The 18,316-nt window shown below is 39.4% G+C and overlaps 1 protein-coding gene across 2 annotated transcripts; it reads right to left on the bottom strand.

The window, feature by feature from the left end:
- Positions 1 to 2,903: 2,903 nt before the first annotated feature.
- Positions 2,904 to 18,230, bottom strand: rab24 (RAB24, member RAS oncogene family). Of its 2 annotated transcripts, none has more exons than XM_036142839.1 (9): positions 17,832 to 18,230; positions 16,060 to 16,229; positions 13,476 to 13,544; positions 11,445 to 11,523; positions 9,067 to 9,134; positions 8,722 to 8,821; positions 7,446 to 7,496; positions 5,043 to 5,102; positions 2,904 to 4,261 (listed from the first exon to the last, which is right to left on the bottom strand). In XM_036142839.1, exons 2-9 carry the CDS (start codon positions 16,174 to 16,176, stop codon positions 4,194 to 4,196), a joined length of 612 nt encoding a protein of 203 aa, XP_035998732.1. In that variant the 5' UTR covers positions 16,177 to 16,229; positions 17,832 to 18,230; the 3' UTR covers positions 2,904 to 4,193. The 2 variants fall into 2 exon arrangements, with proteins under 2 accessions (XP_035998732.1, XP_035998733.1); XM_036142840.1 differs by lacking the exon at positions 17,832 to 18,230 and adding an exon at positions 17,705 to 17,807.
- Positions 18,231 to 18,316: the final 86 nt, after the last annotated feature.

Raw genomic sequence — 18,316 nt, 5'->3', positions numbered from 1 at the left:
TCAGTATTGCTGAATTACAGTATTGTGGAAAAGTTGGGTTTTCCAATGATCTGTCTTATGAATAATTAATGTTCTCTATCAAACTTTAGAGGCTTTTGCTGAACAGATGTATTTATAATGATTTTAAATCACACAGGTTATCTCTATTTACATGACTGTTTGCGCTGTGTATTATTCAGTGCAATAACACTAAACTGAATACACGTAGAAAGTACACCTGGATCAGTCCGTCTGTATTCTTTTTTGTGCGTGTTTATGCTCCATTTTCTCAAATCCACAGTCGCTTGGGGCAAATTGCCGTTCACACTGAGCCAGGAGCTGCTGGACGTTTCTTCCTGTTAAAGGGGAGTTTTCCTCCCCACTGTCGCTACATGCATGCTCTGCATGAGGGATTGCTGCAAAGCCAACGACACAAAGTATCCAGGAGGAGTGAATGCTACAAGTCAGTGACTCGATTTTTTTTAGATACAAAACTTTTTAACCAATTGGAACGTGATTGCATCAGGAGGATCGACTGAAATGTATGTAAATTACTTGGAATCTGTCGCTAAGATTTGATTAAATTTTCTCTTTTAACTCAAGTGCTGAGAATAGGCGCTATATAAATAAACTGAACTGCTTGCCTCGCTTTTCAGATTTCATATAGTAAAAAGTAACTTGACGTTTTACGATTATGCGCAACTTTGTGTTGCTGTATTACAAAAAAAAAGTCCTTAAAATCCTAAAATACATTAAGTTTGTGGTTATAATGTGACAAAATACTAAAAAGAAAGAGAGAGAGAGAAGAAGAAAAAAAAGCTTTAGGACTGTGAATTCTTCAAGGCATTTTATGTGGCTGGACTGAAAGCAAACGTGTAAGAAATAGTTGCTCCAGTGTGTACATGGTGCTCTGAAGTCATTATTTAAATGCTGTTCTGTGACGCACAAACGTCGACGAGGGAGGGCCCAGGTGTCGGCGCCTCCTCCTCTGGTTCTTGAATTTCCACTGACATGATCTGGAATTTCAAATTGAAGGTGAGAGGTTCTAATTCACACTCCTGCTTGTGTTCCCGCCACGGGTTTTGCTCTGTCTTCAAGCTTAATATTGTCTGTGTGTCATCTGCAAATGCCTTAGAGTGTATTTTGTCTGAGATATTTTTAAGGAATGGTTTTGCATCCGTGAGAGTCACATCTCCTTACAAATGCCTTTTTACGATTGCCCAACAACTTATGTGTCATTTCAGTGTAAGTTTGACCTGTTAGAGCTCAACAACTGACCTGTTAAAACACACTGCTATATAAACCTATATAAAAAAACAGAAAGTTATTAAATTAAACTTTTTTGTCTGGTGTTTTTTTTTTTTTAGATGTATGTCATAGAACTACATATGAAGGGTATGGTAGTAAAAACTGAATTACCAAAAACGTGTCTCAATAGGCCTACAATCCAATTCCATTTAACAGGTATATTCTTGGATAACACTATTTATCTAATAATATAAATTTACCAAATTGCTCTTTGGAATAACTGAAAATACTGTAAATTGCACTAAACCAAAAATATTCACAGGTCTGGATATTTTCTCCTTTTTTGTTACAAGCATTGACAGAAAAAAAGCATTAAACTCCACTTTCGCTATAAATTAGCATTAGCCCGTCAATGGTTAGCTACTGGTTAGATAAAAAGCAATTCAATAAAACTTAATATTTGTTTCATAAGTCACATGGTAGTGTATTTATTTTTCTTTATATGGACAAAAAATACATCTGAAACTGAACTTTCCATTTAATCAATGCATTAGCATGATCATTATACTACAGGTAGCTTCTAAAGGAAGAGAAAACCCTAATTATTGTCTCGAAAATCATATTTTACTATTTTGTTTTATGAATGGCAGAAATGTAAAAAAAGAACAGCTGAAAACAAATCGCCGCTTGTTTCTAGCACTACAGCATAGATAGCTGCTACAGGAAGTTAGCATAAGCTATTCAAAAATACTACCGTTTATTAGTATTTCATAGATTAGATTGTGAACTGTGTTAAAATACATAGAATAAACAATTCACATCAAAATTCCTGTTGAAGTTAGCATTAGCACTGCAGCAAAATTGGCTGCAAAGGAAATTTTAAATGAGCAGAATAAAAAAAAATCCTACGTCATTTCCTTGAAAATTATGAGGTTTATAACACTGTAACAACAAAATGGGCTTGATTGAAATTAAATATTTTGTTTTCCAATATATGGATAATTTAGCAGCACAGCTAGTTATTGCGGGAAGTTATTTGCAGGAGGGAAAATTATATATATATATTTTTTTATCTGACAATCCAGTCTCTTAAGTGGAATAGTGTAGCCCCATGGTTTGTTGTCATAAAAATTGGTTATATTTATAAGTTAATATTTATTATACCTGTTAAAACAAAATATCTTCTTTTACCTAGCAGTACTAGATTAGAAATCCCATGGATTGTTATAGGAAGGTTTTGTATGATCATGTGTTAAATTATTAGAACAAAAAATAACTGAACCCAAATGTTTTATTTTTTTTCTGTTAACCTTTAAGTTATAAGCATTGCAAGCCAACTACTTTCTACAGGAAGACAGAAAAGTAGCAACATAAAAAAAATGGGCTATGGTTTTAAAATAAATTGCGATCTGATTATTTTTGTCATGTGTTCACTATTTAAAGCAGATAATGTGTTCAGCTGTTTGCATTAAGACTGGGCAGTGACCAAATCTACAATAAAATAAATTAATCTGTCAATAATTGAGTCACGATCCTAGTGACAGTGCAGGTGAAAAGTCCCCATTATATCCTTAGTATTTCTAACATTTATTTAAAAAATAAAAATAAAAAAATGTCTAATACTTTAAGCTGTCAGAATTTCAAAACATTCATTCAAGAAGCTTTTATTTGAAAGAATCAGGACAACTTTAACAGCCTTTAATAAAAAATATTGTGCATCAAAATTTCATGAAACACCAAAACATGAACAAAGGTTCACCTTGCAGCACAACTTAAAAGGCAATAAATTAGCAAACCAAACGGTAAACTCTGAAAACATAATGAGCAAAGACAGTCGGTGACACATCACAGCATTCACCACGAGGCGCGCTCTTCCTGTTTGTCAGCGCACCGTAGGAGAACTTTGATCGTCTTTGTTAAATATAATGTTTCCTCCAAACCCGTCAGTCAGATTTCAGCATCCGTTTCCTTTCAGGCAGCTTAGATCATGCAATCCATGTGCAGAAATTAGAAACTTTTCTTTTTCTACCTTTTGACAAAACTCACAACTTGTAGTGCAACATTTAATGCATCGGGTATTTCATATTATAAAGAGCTAAATAGCTCGTTGCTGTGCTGCACAGTCAAAACGTGCATTAGTGTTTGGCTCCTGTGTTGGCATAAAATAACTTTAGAAATTTTAAGCATGTTTTAGAAGTCATAAATTGCCATAGACTCTTCTAGGTTCTTTCGTTCATTACCATTTTACCAAGGTATATTCTTGCCAACAGAGAAAATAAACTGAAAAACAATCCTATAATAGTTTACTTTGTCTGGAGGTGCAGTTTTCTTTCTGTCAGGAAACATGAATTTTATACCAGTGTGAGATTAACGATGGCTGAGTGTCGGTTTTTCCTCGTACATCCATGGCTGTCATGTGGCAGAAAACGTCGTAAACACCAACAATGTGAAGCTTTTTGCATGTAAACACAAACCATCCTCATACTGTTGACATCAAGGCCTCAGTACTTTTCCATCGAAGTTAACATATTAGTGTATTCTGTCTGGTCAGCTTACTCTGAAAACATCTGAAGACAGCTTCAACAACAGGATTAAATATAACTTAAATATAACCCTCCACCCCCTGAACGTTAAATTGACTTGGTGGACTTTTTCTCCTCAGTCAGTCCAGATTGGCCTGTTTCAGCCTTCCCATCTCTGACAGCAGCTTTAGGGAGGTTTGATTCCCTGTGAGCAATCGAGAAGTGACCATTTGATAAAACACAAGTGTCTTTACCCCTTGTATCAGCTTCAGAGCAGCAAATCTTCCTTACTTAGCTCCTTATGGCACAAAAGAAATTACCACGTTATAAAAAAAGGTATGGATAGCACAGTTTGGTGTCTGTTCGCGTGATTTGCTGCCAGCACATCCAGCTTTGACTCCAGGGAAGGCGGCTCTTCTCTTTCCGCTGTTACTGGTGCTCCGATCAGTTGTTATGGCAGCAGGTGTAAAAATATGAGTCTTTCTTCTGATCCAAGTCGACACCCGTTTCCTCTAAAGAAACAAAGGAGTTACAGTAAGTAATTATGTTCTGGGGTCTCCTACAAAATCTGTGATATCTCTTTTTTTTTTTACACTCTTCAGTGCATCTAATGGGTGGTGCACTCCTAAAACTGGAAGGGGTTTTCTGTACAGATGCTGCACACATGCATCCTGGTCATCTTGTGAACAGGATTTTAACCTGAAGCGGCATTTTGTACGGCTTAACTTCGTAAGCAAAATCCATCATTTGTGTTTTTTACAATGTGAAAAATACATTTACTGCAGCCTGAGGATATTTAAACCTTGTGTAAACTGTCATATGTGCAATTTGGAGGCGTGTGCGCTTTTCACCACCTACTAGCCTAATCCCAGCTGGAAACAATGTTCCTAAAGTCGCTTAGTTTAGGTGTACCTCTCAAATATAGACACAAATAAAGGAATGATGACAGTAGAATAGGTAACCCATGCAGCCCCTGTTGCTATCAAGGGCTAGATTTCCTTCCACCGGTATGATAAACTACCATGATCTCCAGAGTTACGTTTTGTACATTTTCAGAAGAGTCTGGAACTCCTCACACATCCATTTTGGATGGAATCCATTCTAGATGGACCCCAGAAGGCCGCACCAAAACCATCCAGTCTGGCTGATTTTAATGTTGCTGTGTGGTCTTAATTGAAGTAAACAGGCCTAAGAAGGCTTTTTGTGCTCAGAACCAAATGCTTCAACTGAGTTTTATTTTGAATTTTTAAACGATAATTGAACGTGCGGGAAAATATGAGGGAAAACTCTCACCTGTCATAAACTGGAAAGCAGAGCTGTTGTAATCCTCAGCTACTTTCTGGAAGAGCTCGTCTGTAAAACAGGAGAAGAATAAAGTCTGTCAGCTTCTATTAGTTCATGGAAGTCACGGCCTGTCAGGACGGGTCATAGCACCAGGGCTCTGGTTTCCTTTGAGTTTGAAAGATCTTTCCAAACATTTGTGTAGAAAAAGGTGACCTAGTTGGGCTTTATAATCTTGACTATTCCACAAATCATAAAACAAAACGATCCTGATGTTGGCTAAAATGGTAAAAGCCGTCGATTTGTTAAATTAACTCATCTTTGAAATCTATTAGACTTAGAGACTTGAAAGATCTGGACTAAAATACAAATCTATGTTTTTCTCTAAAAGGAGTGTTTGTTAATTTTTTGGTACGTTATGTTGTCTGTGAAAATTAACAAGTAGTTTCAGTGCTTTGCTTGATTAAATATTAAAACCACAGACTCGCCCCGGTCTAAAACTGATCCAGGAAGGTCGGGATAAAAAAATGAAAATTCAGTGAAATTCTCCTTCTTTTAAAAGAAAATATTAAATTCATGTAGGTTCTGTCACTAAGTAACGAGAGTTTGAAAAAAAAAAGGAGTTGAAGAAGTTTCACTGAAAAACAAAAAAATTAAATGAAACATAAATACATTTAAGAAGCACTTGATTCTTTAGAACTTCTGATTTTGTCTTTGCGTGATAATGTCTGGAAACTCAGATGTTTTTCCATACTGTTTGTTTCCCCCCGTACTTATTCAGACCAGAGAAATAATAAAAACCAATTGAAAACTTTTCTACACATTTTAGAACCTCTATAATGCATAAATTATTAAAAAAAATATATATATAAAATATCTGGATACCACTGGTTATTTCCCTCTGCTGGTCTAATAAGAGGAGCTGCAGTTCTACCGTCATTATAGAGCTGGGCGATAAATTGATTTAAACGATTAATTTGAATTTACAATTCTTTAAGATTTCATTTTTGGAAAATCTGGATTTTATTTTGCCAATACACTCATTGGGTTTCCATGAAGAGAACAGCATGCGATGCTGAATATATGTTTAGGCAAATGTATTGTCAAAATATTGTTAAGTGGAAACTTTTTTTTTACCATAATACGAGGTACTTCATTTACTTATTTACTTTTTTTTTTAACTTAGTTTGAAGTTCCCAAGTGCAGTGAAGCCTGTTCTTAGCTCAATGTGTAATACCACTAGCAGCAAATGTTTTGTTATATTTTCATTGTTTATAACGGCACGGCTGCCATCTTGTTTTACATGCATGTTTCACAGCTTGTTTTTAGTTGCACTTTGAATTCAGGTCAACTCCCTGATGAAATGCTTGACATAAAAAGCAAGGTTTTAAAATAATTTCTTTAATTTCTTTTTATGAAACAAAAAGGAGGAAAAAAAAAAAATCAATTAATCGGATCTGGTAGGATAAAATCGGAGATTTATTTTTTAATCCATATCGCCCAGCCCTACGTCATCACTCTCTGCCGGGTCCAGACGAGGAAGCAGGATTACAAAACAATGACAGACAGTCGTCTCTTGAACTGAGACAATCTTTCAGGCGGCGACGGCCATTTCTAAACATCACTCCTTCATACTTGTGACTCGGTAACATTAAAGCATTGAGTAAGCCACACCGTGACGTGCGGCTCATCTCTTCAGCAATCATCCTCTTGCCTAATTCTTCCGCCTCCGGTCTCTGCAGCGGTTTCTCAAACAAGGGCAAATCTCTTCTGTGTCAACCTGCAACTTATTTCTCCCCTACAGTAAAACATGCTAAGGCTAGAAATTCCCTGATGAACACCTAATATCTGTGTCCATCACTGTTTTTCATTATTTATTTCAGTGACGATTCTGTTAGTTCTCTGTAAGGCAGCTTTCTTTAGCTTTTTTAATTTTTTTAATAAGAACACTTTAAAAACGGATCTAAAACGTTTCTTAAAATTAGTGTATTTGTCCAAGATTTGAGCAGGTAAAAAAAGACGATCTGCCAATGGAATGAGTATTTTTACCCCTAAACTAAGATCATTAGATATCCTGCAGTTGAAATAAGATGATGGAGATGAGTTGTTCCTATTTTAAGTGCAAAAATCTTATTTACCTGCTCAAACCAAGGACAAATACATTCATTTCAAGACAATGCTACTTATTTTTAGTTCCTTTTTTGAAGTGAAGTGTCAAAAGTCTCAGAACCGACCCAATCCATCAGAATCCAGTTATCCTTTTAAAGGGGTCCCAACGTCTCTTCAGTAAAGTGTTAAACATTTTCTCAGAGAACCAGACTGAATCAGTCATATTCTGATTTATTTTTCAATCTAACAGCCGATGAAACGCCTCCGATGGGACAGCAGAGACGACCAGCTGCCAGTAAAACTTACCCACATTCTTTCCTGTTTTACTGGAAGTCTCAAAATATTGTGCTCCGATCTCTGTGAACAGAAACAGAAACGGTTAGATTACTGTTTAGCCGTCATCGCTTCAACAAAGCTGATTCTCCTTAAAACCAATTAAACAACTCATCTCTCTCCTTTCTTCAAGAGAACTACTGATGGTGGCTAAGGTTACCTGCGGTTTCTATGAAACCGACACTTCATAATAAAAGTTCAGGACTTCCCCAAGTTCAAACATTTCAACACAGAAATAACTCAAACCAGTCGTAGAGCTGAGGAGGTTCTTACTGACTCTGTGGACTGATTTCCAGAGCTTTTAGCCCATTTTCAGTTTAAAAGTCTTAACTTTTACAGAATCCAGGGTTTTCACTGTCTTCTTTTAGCCCATATTTAAAATATAAATGCACTATATACTTTATGGCAAATAATTCTACAGTGGTCGGGCTTTATAAAGAAGGTTTTTCTTTATAAAGTATTTTTTTTTACATTCTAAACCAGAGGTGGAGAACCCCAGAATCAAATCCTCTACGCTCCCAGAACGAGACCTTCTAAAGGACTGAGTATTTTCTAATGTTTCCTTCTCGAATATTCCACAGATCACCTTCTGTCTCCGGCTGCTGGAGGATATAATGACCACTTTCCCTCACTCTGCTACATTTTCCTACTACTCTCCAATTTTCCGTTATTTGTTGTTACTTCATCTTTTAACTTTATGTTCTGTCTGTCCTTTCTCTCCATAGTAGCTACATCTGTCCTGGTGTCCTGTTTAGCTGTGATGCTGGGGAATTGGCTGAGCAAATACCGCCCAAAACTTTATGTTCTGCTTCTAAAGATCATTCACTTGGCCCCGTCTTATAGAGTTTTCCCGTCTCTCTCCTAAACAAAGCTATTGGCCGAGGCTAGGCTAACTGTATGTGTTTTCTTTCATCTTCCAAACTTGAAAACTGGCTCAGAGATTACTGTCTAATTAGCTTTTTCTCTTCTAAATAAAGCCACTACGGGACCTAGTATAGTACCGCCATAATCTTTTTACTTTTCTCTCACATAGAAAGTACTCCGGGATTTTTAATTGAACTAAAAGTGATTGATGGATTGTAAAACAATGGGGCAGGAAATAAAGTTGTTTTTCTTTATAAAGTATTTTTTACATTCTAAACCAGAGCTGGAGAACCCCAGAATCAAATCCTCTACGCTCCCAGAACGAGACCTTCTAAAAGGACCGAGTATTTTCTAATGTTTCCTTCTCGAGTATTCCACAGATCACCTTCTGCGAAGTCCTGGGTGTCGTGGTAGTCGATCTGGCGCAGGCTGCGGTCTCCTTCGATCAGGTCGCTCTTAGTGCCGCACAGGTAGATCTTACAGTGCTGCAGGACGCCATGCAAACCAAACCACAACAAAAAAAACACATTTACTCATCAAAAACAGGGCAGAAGATCTAAGAGCCATTTCATTTTGACTGTACAGCCTCCACCAATATGCCACGACCTACTTTAAAACTTAAACCCCAACCGTGTGAAGAGTTTAAGTTGAATCTTTTATATAATGAAATAATAAAAATCTACATTACACACCCAACATGTTCCGCTGCAGTGAAGGAAACCTTTCTTACCTCCTCACAGTTCTGCAGCTCCTTCACCCAGAACTTTGCTCTCTGGAAGCTGCTGCTGTCAGTCAGATCTACGAGGCCAGGAATCAAAAGGAGAAAACAAACACTTTTAGCTGCCTGAGGCGGTCAGCTCGTCTCCACACAGACGCTTCAATATTAAACAAAAAAAAAACACATTCTTCAAATTTAATACCGGCAGAAAGAATGGAGGGAATGAAAACTACAGGAAAAGAAGGAAATGAAAGAAGAAGAGTGGCAGATGGAAAATAAGACATGACAGCAGGGTGAGTGATCCTCGGGGAAATTCCACAGGCTATTTGGGAAACACAAAGTTCCAGAGAGAGCAGTAAAAAACAAAAACAAAAAAAAAACAAGCATGTAGCTTTTGGGATTTAAGAGAAAGATGCACATTTTTCCAAAGAAGTGTGATCATTTCTCCAGCTTTTGGCGGATGCCTGCCTTCTGAGGTGACAATCTCTGCAGCGGTCTGAGCCTCTACAAAGTCAGGTATCAGATCAGCAGCACAGCATTTACAGGGTTTTGTGGCAAATTAATAATTATAAATTAAAACATTTTTGGTTGGTAATTTTTTTTCCCAATTTAAAAACGATAAAAATGTATAGTTCAAAGTCTCCAGCTGATCCGAAACGCTGCAGCAAGAGCTCTGATGAAAATCAACAAGAGGGATCATATTTCTCCTATTTTAGCTTCCCTTCATTGGCTTCATGTTAAATCAAGAATAGAATTTAAAATTCTTCTTCTAACATATAAAGCCCTTAATAATCAAGCTCCATCATATATCAGAGCTCTGATTACCCCGTATATTCCTAACAGAGCACTTCGCTCTCAGACTGCAGGTCTGCTGGTGGTTCCTAGAGTCTCTAAAAGTAGAATGGGAGGCAGATCCTTTAGCTATCAGGCTCCTCTCCTGTGGAACCAACTCCCAGTTTTGGTCCGTGAGGCAGACACCCCGTCTACTTTTAAGACTAACCTTAAACCTTTCCTTTTTGTCAAAGCTTATAGTTAGAGTACCCTGATCTTTCTCCGGCTGCTGGAGGATATAATGACCACTTTCCCTCACTCTGCTACATTTTCCTACTACTCTCCAATTTTCCGTTATTTGTTGTTACTTCATCTTTTAACTTTATGTTCTGTTTGTCGTTTCTCTCCATAGTAGCTACATCTGGCCCGGTGTTCTGTTTAGCTGTGATGCTGGGGAATTGGCTGAGCAAATACTGCCCAAAACTTCATGTTCTGCTTCTAAAGATGATTCACTTGGCCCCGTCTTATAGAGTTTCCCCGTCTCTCTCCTAAACAAAGCTATTGGCCGAGGCTAGGCTAACTGTATGTGTTCTCTTTCATCTTCCAAACTTGAAAACTGGCTCAGAGATTCCTGTCTAATTAGCTTTTTCTCTTCTAAATGAAGCCACTACAGGACCTAGTATAGTACCGCTATAATCTTTTTACTTTTCTCTCACATAGAAAGTACTCCGGGATTTTTAATTGAACTAAAAGTGCCTTGAGATGAGGTGTTGTGAATTGGCACTAAATAAATAAACTGAATTAATTACTATTACTGGCCAGCTCCTGAAACACAGTTATTTCAAACTGATTAATACTGATTCTTGAGATGTTTGCGGTTTCCTTTTTCCAGGCATCACTCACAACTGACCAGTTAGCGTTTTGTGTTAGCTTTCTTGCTCTTCTGCACACTCTGTGGAGAAAGAATAAATGCGGGTTCCTTCGGTGTCACTTCATATTTATACCCCAGAAAACAGGAAGTCATTAGCTCCAGTTAAAAGTTCTTAAAAACTCTACTTAACTTTAAAAAGGTAGCTTAACATCTCAAAAAAGCTTCAGTTACATTTACTTGGGAGTGATTTTTAGAGCTGCCAATAATGGTGGCCCAGTTGATATTGTTGAAAACTAGTAATAGGATTTCTGTCTCTTTAAAGAAACGAGAACAGCTTTAATTAGTGACTAGGTTTTTCTTTAATGAAGCAGAAATTGGACTTTATTGTGTTTTTTATTATATTTTCCACTGTAACTTCACTCACATTGATAACTTGACTTAGGGGTGAGGGTGATAACGTTGGGTTTGTGTATCTAGGACCAGTTTTGTGTTTACATTTGCCCCGTCACTGTGCAACAGAGAGCTGAGATAACAGCAAACAGAGGCTCCACAGAGCATTTAATGATGCCGTCTGGTCCAGAAAAAAAGCCAAAATACAAAACACTACCGGCTCACCAACAGTCCTAGAGTCACAGAGTTTACGTCTAGTTATGTAGTATTTAGTGTCCTCGTCTGTATGCAGCGGGGTGGTTGTTCAGAAACGCATCCTGCAGCTCTTAGATCATTTCTGCTGACAGTGTGGATTTACCGTAACAGACCACGGCGGCTCGAGCTCCTCTGTAATAGATTCGGCTCATGGCCTCGTAACGCTCCGATCCAGCCGTGTCCTGTGAAGAAGAGGCGAAGAGGAGGAAGAGAGAGACGTGAGGAATTTGAGAAGAACCATACCTCTATTTTTGTCAAACCTAAATGTAATCAGGCAAGATATCAGATATGCAGTTTATCTGAAGGAATCATCGCTCCTCAGTTTTAACCTCAATCGAGGACCAGTGTCTTTTCAGAAGGGATTTAAAATGAAGGGTATCTACAATAAGCGTCTATATTCCCTCATACTGCTCTTTTTCATTCTTCAATTAATTTACCTCTTCAAGCAGTGGGTTTATTTATTATAAACTGGGATTAAATTTGTTAAAACTCAACCTCTTTTGTTGTTTTCAATGGAAAACAACAAAAAATGTGGAATGGGTGTCGCTGGTCTTTGTTCAAGACTCATTTTGCACTGATATTGGTTTAGAGTTTGTGGGATTAAGCTAAATAGAGGACAATCCTGGAAGAAATCTTGCTAGAAGTTGCAAAAGACTTGAAACTGGTGCAGAGGTCCACCTTCCAGCAGGACGACGGCCCAACAGCTAAAACTAGAAAGGAATAGTTTAGCTCAAAGCATCTTCATGAGTTAGAACGGCCCAGTCAAAGTCCAGAACTACATCTAATTGATCATCTGTAGCCAGACTTGAAAATTGACGTTCTCCGTCCGATCTGACTGAGCTTGAGCCGTTTGCAAAGAAGAATGGACGAACATTTCCTTCACTAGACGCTAAAAGCCGGTAGAGACATACCCTAAAAGCTGCTGACTAAATATCTGGTTTCTCCACGGCTCCCTTTTTCTTTCCATGTGTGGTCACTTCTGGCTTGTCCAGCTAAATGTCACATTCATGATTTAAACAGGATGTGTCACAAGCCTGCAGGTCAGGCTGTTGTTTTTTTTTCTTTGCTTGTTTATGAGAAACAACTCAGCAAAGGAGAAGTAACTGAGTTGGTGCAACAGGGTCCAAGTGACAACATGCCCACAGATCCTATTTATCATCGTTTCTTTGGAAAGTTCCCCGCATGAAAGAATACCTTCCTGCAGTCACAGGATGCTGACATATCTAAAATCAATGCTGGAAGTCCACACCAGAAGTTAGTCAAGTCGTTCCTGAATCATCCCAATTTTGTACTTATAAGACAATTAAAACTTTAATTTGTTCTCAAATGTCAACCTTATATTTTGATGTAAACGAACTCTGGCTGCTGGTTGTATAACTATTATGGAAACTGTTCTTTATTTACTACTTACTGCGCTATGCTAAGCTAACGTTAGCATGGACCATCAAGTAAAGCAGAAAAAAGACTTTATGGCACAAAATAGTATTAATTTGAAGTGTTCATAAATTAGCATACATCTTAGAGACTACCCCACACTCAATGGAAAATACTATTTTTCTTTAATTTCTCTCGGTCTCTGTATACATCATGTGCTAAGAATAAGCAATAAATCGCACCCGAAGAAGAAATGTTTGAAACTTCCGGTGTGGACTGGATATTTATAGCCGGGTTACATGTGGAGAAAACCCTGGTTCGTTAGGAAGAGAACAAACACTTTTTGTCTGAAATTATTATGTACAAGGACACCTGGCGGGAAAACAAATCCAAAGATATAAACTGAAAGTCCTCCAGAAAGCCTCACAAGCTATTCATTAAAAACAGAACTGGGTTTGAAGGATGTATTGTATAGAAAGAGAAAAACAACTTCCAAGATGGAGTAAGAAAAGCGGAAATAAATGTGACTTTAAGAATGATAACAGCATAAATAGCAATTATATGCTAAATTAACAATGCATTAGAGCTGATTTTTAACCATAAATTAAATGTATCTGCCTTTATTAAAGCCCTATAGCAATAAAACATTCATGATATTAAGTCTCAGAAGGCTTCTGTCAGTTTGGCTCACAGGGAAATTGTTCTGTTCTCTGACCTCATCAAAATCCACATCTGGAAATTCTGGGCGTGGCCAACTCACCCATATTCCCAGAGTTATCACTTTGTCTCCAACTTGGATTGGTTTGGCAACAAAAGCAGCACCGATGGTCTGTAAGGGGAGAGAACGGGGGCCGTTAAAGACGAGACAACGACGGCTGGAAGCAGTTCTGCAGTCTAAACTCCTACAGGCTGAGTGAACATTAATGGAAACTGAGATCTAACCAGACAGACATTATTCCGTTATCAATCCCCTTGCTTTTGTTTACGTTTTCAGAAAAAGAAAAAGCTTTTCACGTCCCACGTGAATCTGGTCATGTGCTTTCTTGCTGGAAATTGTACAAATCACAGCCATTACCTGACCAGGAAACACACTAAACGACTAGCAAAGTATTTATTTCTGTAAACCAGAGCAAATGCACTTTATGGTCTGCAATATTAGACCAAACAAATACACTTTGTGCTTCGTGACTCTATTTTGCAGACAGACATCCAAAGCCACTGGAAGATCCAGCTTATGCAACTGCAAGGGAAACGTTTTTTATGCATCAAACAGTCGTTTCTCCTTCACATCCAAAGCGTTACCGTGTGTTCCTCCTTTGTTGCACCCATGATAGAGATTTATATCAGTAAATTCAACCAGGCATATTTATCCAAATGATATAATTTGCATAACACTCCCAGGAGAGCCGGCTGTGAACATTTCTCCCAGAAGGACAAAACTGAAGCCCGCTGACTCCGCTCCCAGGGCTGGGCCTTTATCGTTCTCATGAAAAATGTCTTCTCCTGATAAGAACTAAGTTTATCTTGACAGTGATCAATTCCAACTAGTGGTGTCTGAAAACCCCCAAATTGTCAGGATTGTTATTTTTTTTCTGCTATTTTCTTCATTGATGGTTTCTTGAGAGCATCAATAAATATCAAATAAAAAAAAATAGAATTAAATGCAGTCACATTTTTGTTTGGTGAAATATATAAAAAATAAATAAAATCACACTTCTATATTTAGTTAGTGTCCTTATGAAACATATTTTGAATTTTGCTTTAAGATATTACACTATTAAATGTTTTTTAAGGACAGTATTTGTGTTGATTGGGCTAATTCACATGCAGTCACAGCCACAAAAAGCTGCAAGAAGCTGTAAACAGTCTTTTATCCTCATTTCTATCGTTAAGTCCATTTTACCCACCCCTGTCCGCTCCAGTAACACGTCATGGCGCATGCAGGCAGCGGGACCTTCACCGTTTCTCTCTAGCTCAGTCCTCCAGAGCCACTATCCTGTAACTTTTACATGCGTCCCTTCTCCAACACATCTGGATAAAATGGTTGAATTCCCTCATCAGCATTCCCACACGCAGCTCTGCAGAGATCTGGGAAGGAGCCACTTGTTTGATTCAGGTCTGCTGGAGCAGGGATGCGTCTAAAAGTTGCAGGTTAGCCGCTCTGAGGGACTGGACTGCTCTAGATCATTCAGGGTCCTCTCCTGTCTTCTCTTCAGCTCACCCAACAGGTTTTCTTTAGCCGTATGGCCGTATGGTTTGGATCATTAACTCAACGGTGGCCCCGGTTATTGCCCGCTTCTTCGTCTTTCAGAGGTGCCCAGATTCTCACTTAAAATCTCCTGGATTTTGAGAGAGATAACAGTGCTAACAACTTTCCCAGGGGCTTCAGGTCTGCTCCATCAGACCTGAATCAAACGGCCGAACCGCCTCCTAAACACGTCACCCAGTTCTGCAGAAGCCATTTATTGATTCAGGTGTGTTGGTGGCAGCAGGGATGCATTGATGACTCGCAGGAGAATAGCTCAGGAATGCGACACCCCCCTGCAAACAGCTGGAATGTTTGCTGCCATCTTGGCCTCGTCTGACCAAAGCACGGCGTCCCAACGCGACATAAAGACCTAAACACTGCTGGGAGCTTCCCTTTATGCAAAACACATTGAATGGGTGGTTTTAACGTGACAAACTATGAACGGGTTCCACTGATGTGAACACTTTTTGAGAGACGCGGTGTGCGGGACAGGTTTTTACTTGTGTTTGGGTGGGAAAAACTTTTTTTTTTTGCTACTGATGGTGAAACTGAAACGTCCAACTTCAGCCTGCATTAATAAAGTTAAAGAAAAAAAAAAGAGAGGACTTCCTTAAAGAATGCGACAAAACATGGAGAGGCACATTATTAGGTCAGCTGGATTTTTATAATTTACTTCTTAGGGGGATTTTAGCCACTAAAACACATTTCAGGCGAAACAGGCCAGACTACAGTGTTAGTCACATTTCTGAGTAAATTGTGAGTTAAGAAGTCATTCATATTGAGGTTTTCAATTGATTTAACACCACAAACTGCTAAAAGTCACACAAGCTCCCTCTTAAATCTGCACAAAGGTCAGGCATGAAGAAAGTCTCCACGTTAAGATCTAAACAAAAATGCCTCTCTAATGGCTAAACGCACTGTGACCCGACCGCACTGGGTCTCCATTTGAGATTTCCGTGACGTGACCAACCACAGATCGGAGAACCCGCCTCAGGATAAGCACTAAAAACCTTCAGCCAGGCAGCACAGAGGGGGGGGGAGATCAGCGACAGATCCCACATGCAGATTGCAGGGGGGGGGGGCAGCTGACACTCACGTTCTGGTAGGGGCCCACCAGGAACCGATGATGAACGTATCGCTCCACCAGGCTCGTCTTGCCGACGCTCTCCTTCCCCAGCATCACCACTTTGGCGTCCACGCGCATGGCGCTCATGGTGACGGGGCGGCGGGTTGATTTATCGGGTCGTCACCAGGCTGCTGAGTGTGCTGCGTGGAGAAAAAGACAAGTTAACTGGTGGCGACACACTCTTCAGTCGAGCTTAATGCATTTCTAACTTCTCCACCAGATTGTTGCGTTTTTTTTTTTTGTTTTTTTTTTAACCACAGGTTCTCCCCCGACAGTAAAGATCTGGATCGTTTTCTGGCTAAACATGCAGAGATCCAACCTTCTGATCTCTGAGCTTCCTAGCCGTCACTACTGCCCCATGACGACAGAAATACACAAAAATCACCACCAAACTGTTTGTGGATAGTTTGTTTTGGTTCATAGAGTTGTTCTTGGGCAGGACTGGGAGATAGCAAGAGAAAAAAAAACCCAAACAGAGATTTTGTCAGGAGGCGTCACACGGAAACCGTGGACAGATCTTGGCAGATTTTCAAGATGCTCCAAAACAATCAGAGGAGTTCATCTGGGAAAATAGCTTTGCAGCAGGATTTCAATCTGTTTATGCTGTTTTCTTGGACAGAGGTGGTTCCTGCTCTTTGTGCCCAAAGGCTGTTAATCCAAAGCTAACGATTGCTAACTAAAAGGAGACAATGAGCTGACGCAATCATTCTGCTAACTCCAATGGGTGCATTTGAGTGGTTTCAGCTTCCATTGTTCTTCCTTGGGATATGATCATACAGACACAAAAACACAGTGGATAAAAGCTTTCGGTTAAAAATAGGAAACCTACTAGTCACAATAACCGTATAGCTGTGTGGGTCATCGCTGCAAAAAACTGAAGCAGCAATTCCTGAGTTCCTGCCAAGACTAGATAGATATTTATAAGGGAGGTGGAGAAGAGCCCAATAGACGAAGAGGAACACAGAAGGAAGTTTTAGCAAACAATTTGAACTTAAAAGACACTTTATAAAATCATCTAAATTTGTGTCATAAGAGAATTATACAACTGGTTTCTGTTTCGATTAAATAAGGTTTAACTGGACACCCTTTTGTCGCGGAGCAGACTTTAATCACAGTTCAGATGGCAGGGGTTTGGAAAATAAAATGTCAAACGAACACAAATCACACTGATCTGTGGAGAAGGAAAAAAAAACATTTCAGACTCAAACTTCAAAACTCTTTTTTTCTAGCATATTCTGATTTTGAACGCGTAAATAATAAATTTACTCTGAACTTATGAAAGGGTCAGCCTTTAAATAAATATAGAAGCTGGATGGCACAGATTAAAGGACGGACGGATGGATGGATAAGTTTTTCCACACTATTTTTTCCCCATGCTTACTCAGGTCTTAGAAACAACTTTGATTAAGTCCCACGCCAAAAAAGAAATCCCGATAAAAAAGCATTGCAGACACAGAAATAAACCTTTTTTTCCCCTAAAAATGACGTCATCAAAGTTTAAACTCAACCAATCTTAGTTTGAACAGGTCTAAAAGTCCCAGGCGCGAGACGAACCACACAAAAAATGAAAACGGTTTAAATAAACTATGTTAATAATCCCGGTTATTTACAGTACCGAGTAAAGAGAAAACCTTGCTCCTCCTGCAGGGTCTCGGGTGTTCCTGTGAGCTCAACGGGACAAACATGACACAACAGCAGCCCGGGCTTCAGGTCTCAGCTAGCACAGCTAACCGTTAACTCACCTGGCCGTTAGCTTCCCCCAAACAACAACCTCAACATCCGGTCACGTCCGTCTTCCAGCAGGGAGCCGAGACTCTTCTTACGGCCGCCTACCAGACCCGTTTCGCGGCTGACAGGGTGTCCAGCAGCTGGCTCGTCATCGCTGTCCCGCAGCGGGTGGAAGAGCTGGGGGTGGTCGCTGGGCACGGGATGGCGGCGGCGGCGGCGGCTAAACGGGCTCCGCAGTTGCGCAGTGACGGAAACTACCGACCGGTCGTTAGAGAAACGGCTGGAGGATGCTCGGTGGGTGGAGCAGATGTCCGCACAGAGGGGCGAAACGTTTCCGTCCGAGCTGGGGAAGGAGGTCCCGCTGTGCTTTGTTTATTTGTTTGGGTGGGAACTAATTAGCGGGCTCTGCTGGTTTCCACAAACAGGAAGTGGCAGAGTTGTCCGAGACACTCAACGGAAGTTAGAAGAAGCTGCGATGCGTCAGAGCGTCCGCCATCTT

Source organism: Fundulus heteroclitus, chromosome 11 (genome assembly GCF_011125445.2).
Source record: "Fundulus heteroclitus isolate FHET01 chromosome 11, MU-UCD_Fhet_4.1, whole genome shotgun sequence".
Lineage (NCBI taxonomy): Eukaryota > Metazoa > Chordata > Actinopteri > Cyprinodontiformes > Fundulidae > Fundulus > Fundulus heteroclitus.
This window is presented reverse-complemented; position numbering and strand designations above follow the sequence as displayed.

Coding starts and splice junctions, on each gene's coding strand:
- rab24 (XM_036142839.1), bottom strand. CDS start 16,176: ATGAGCGCCATGCGCGTGGACGCCAAAGTGGTGATGCTGGGGAAGGAG. Junction 7,497..8,721: donor CACCCAGGACTTCGCAGAAG/GTGATCTGTGGA, acceptor TTCTGTTCACAG/AGATCGGAGCACAATATTTT. Junction 4,262..5,042: donor TGCTTTCCAGTTTATGACAG/GTGAGAGTTTTC, acceptor TTGTTTCTTTAG/AGGAAACGGGTGTCGACTTG.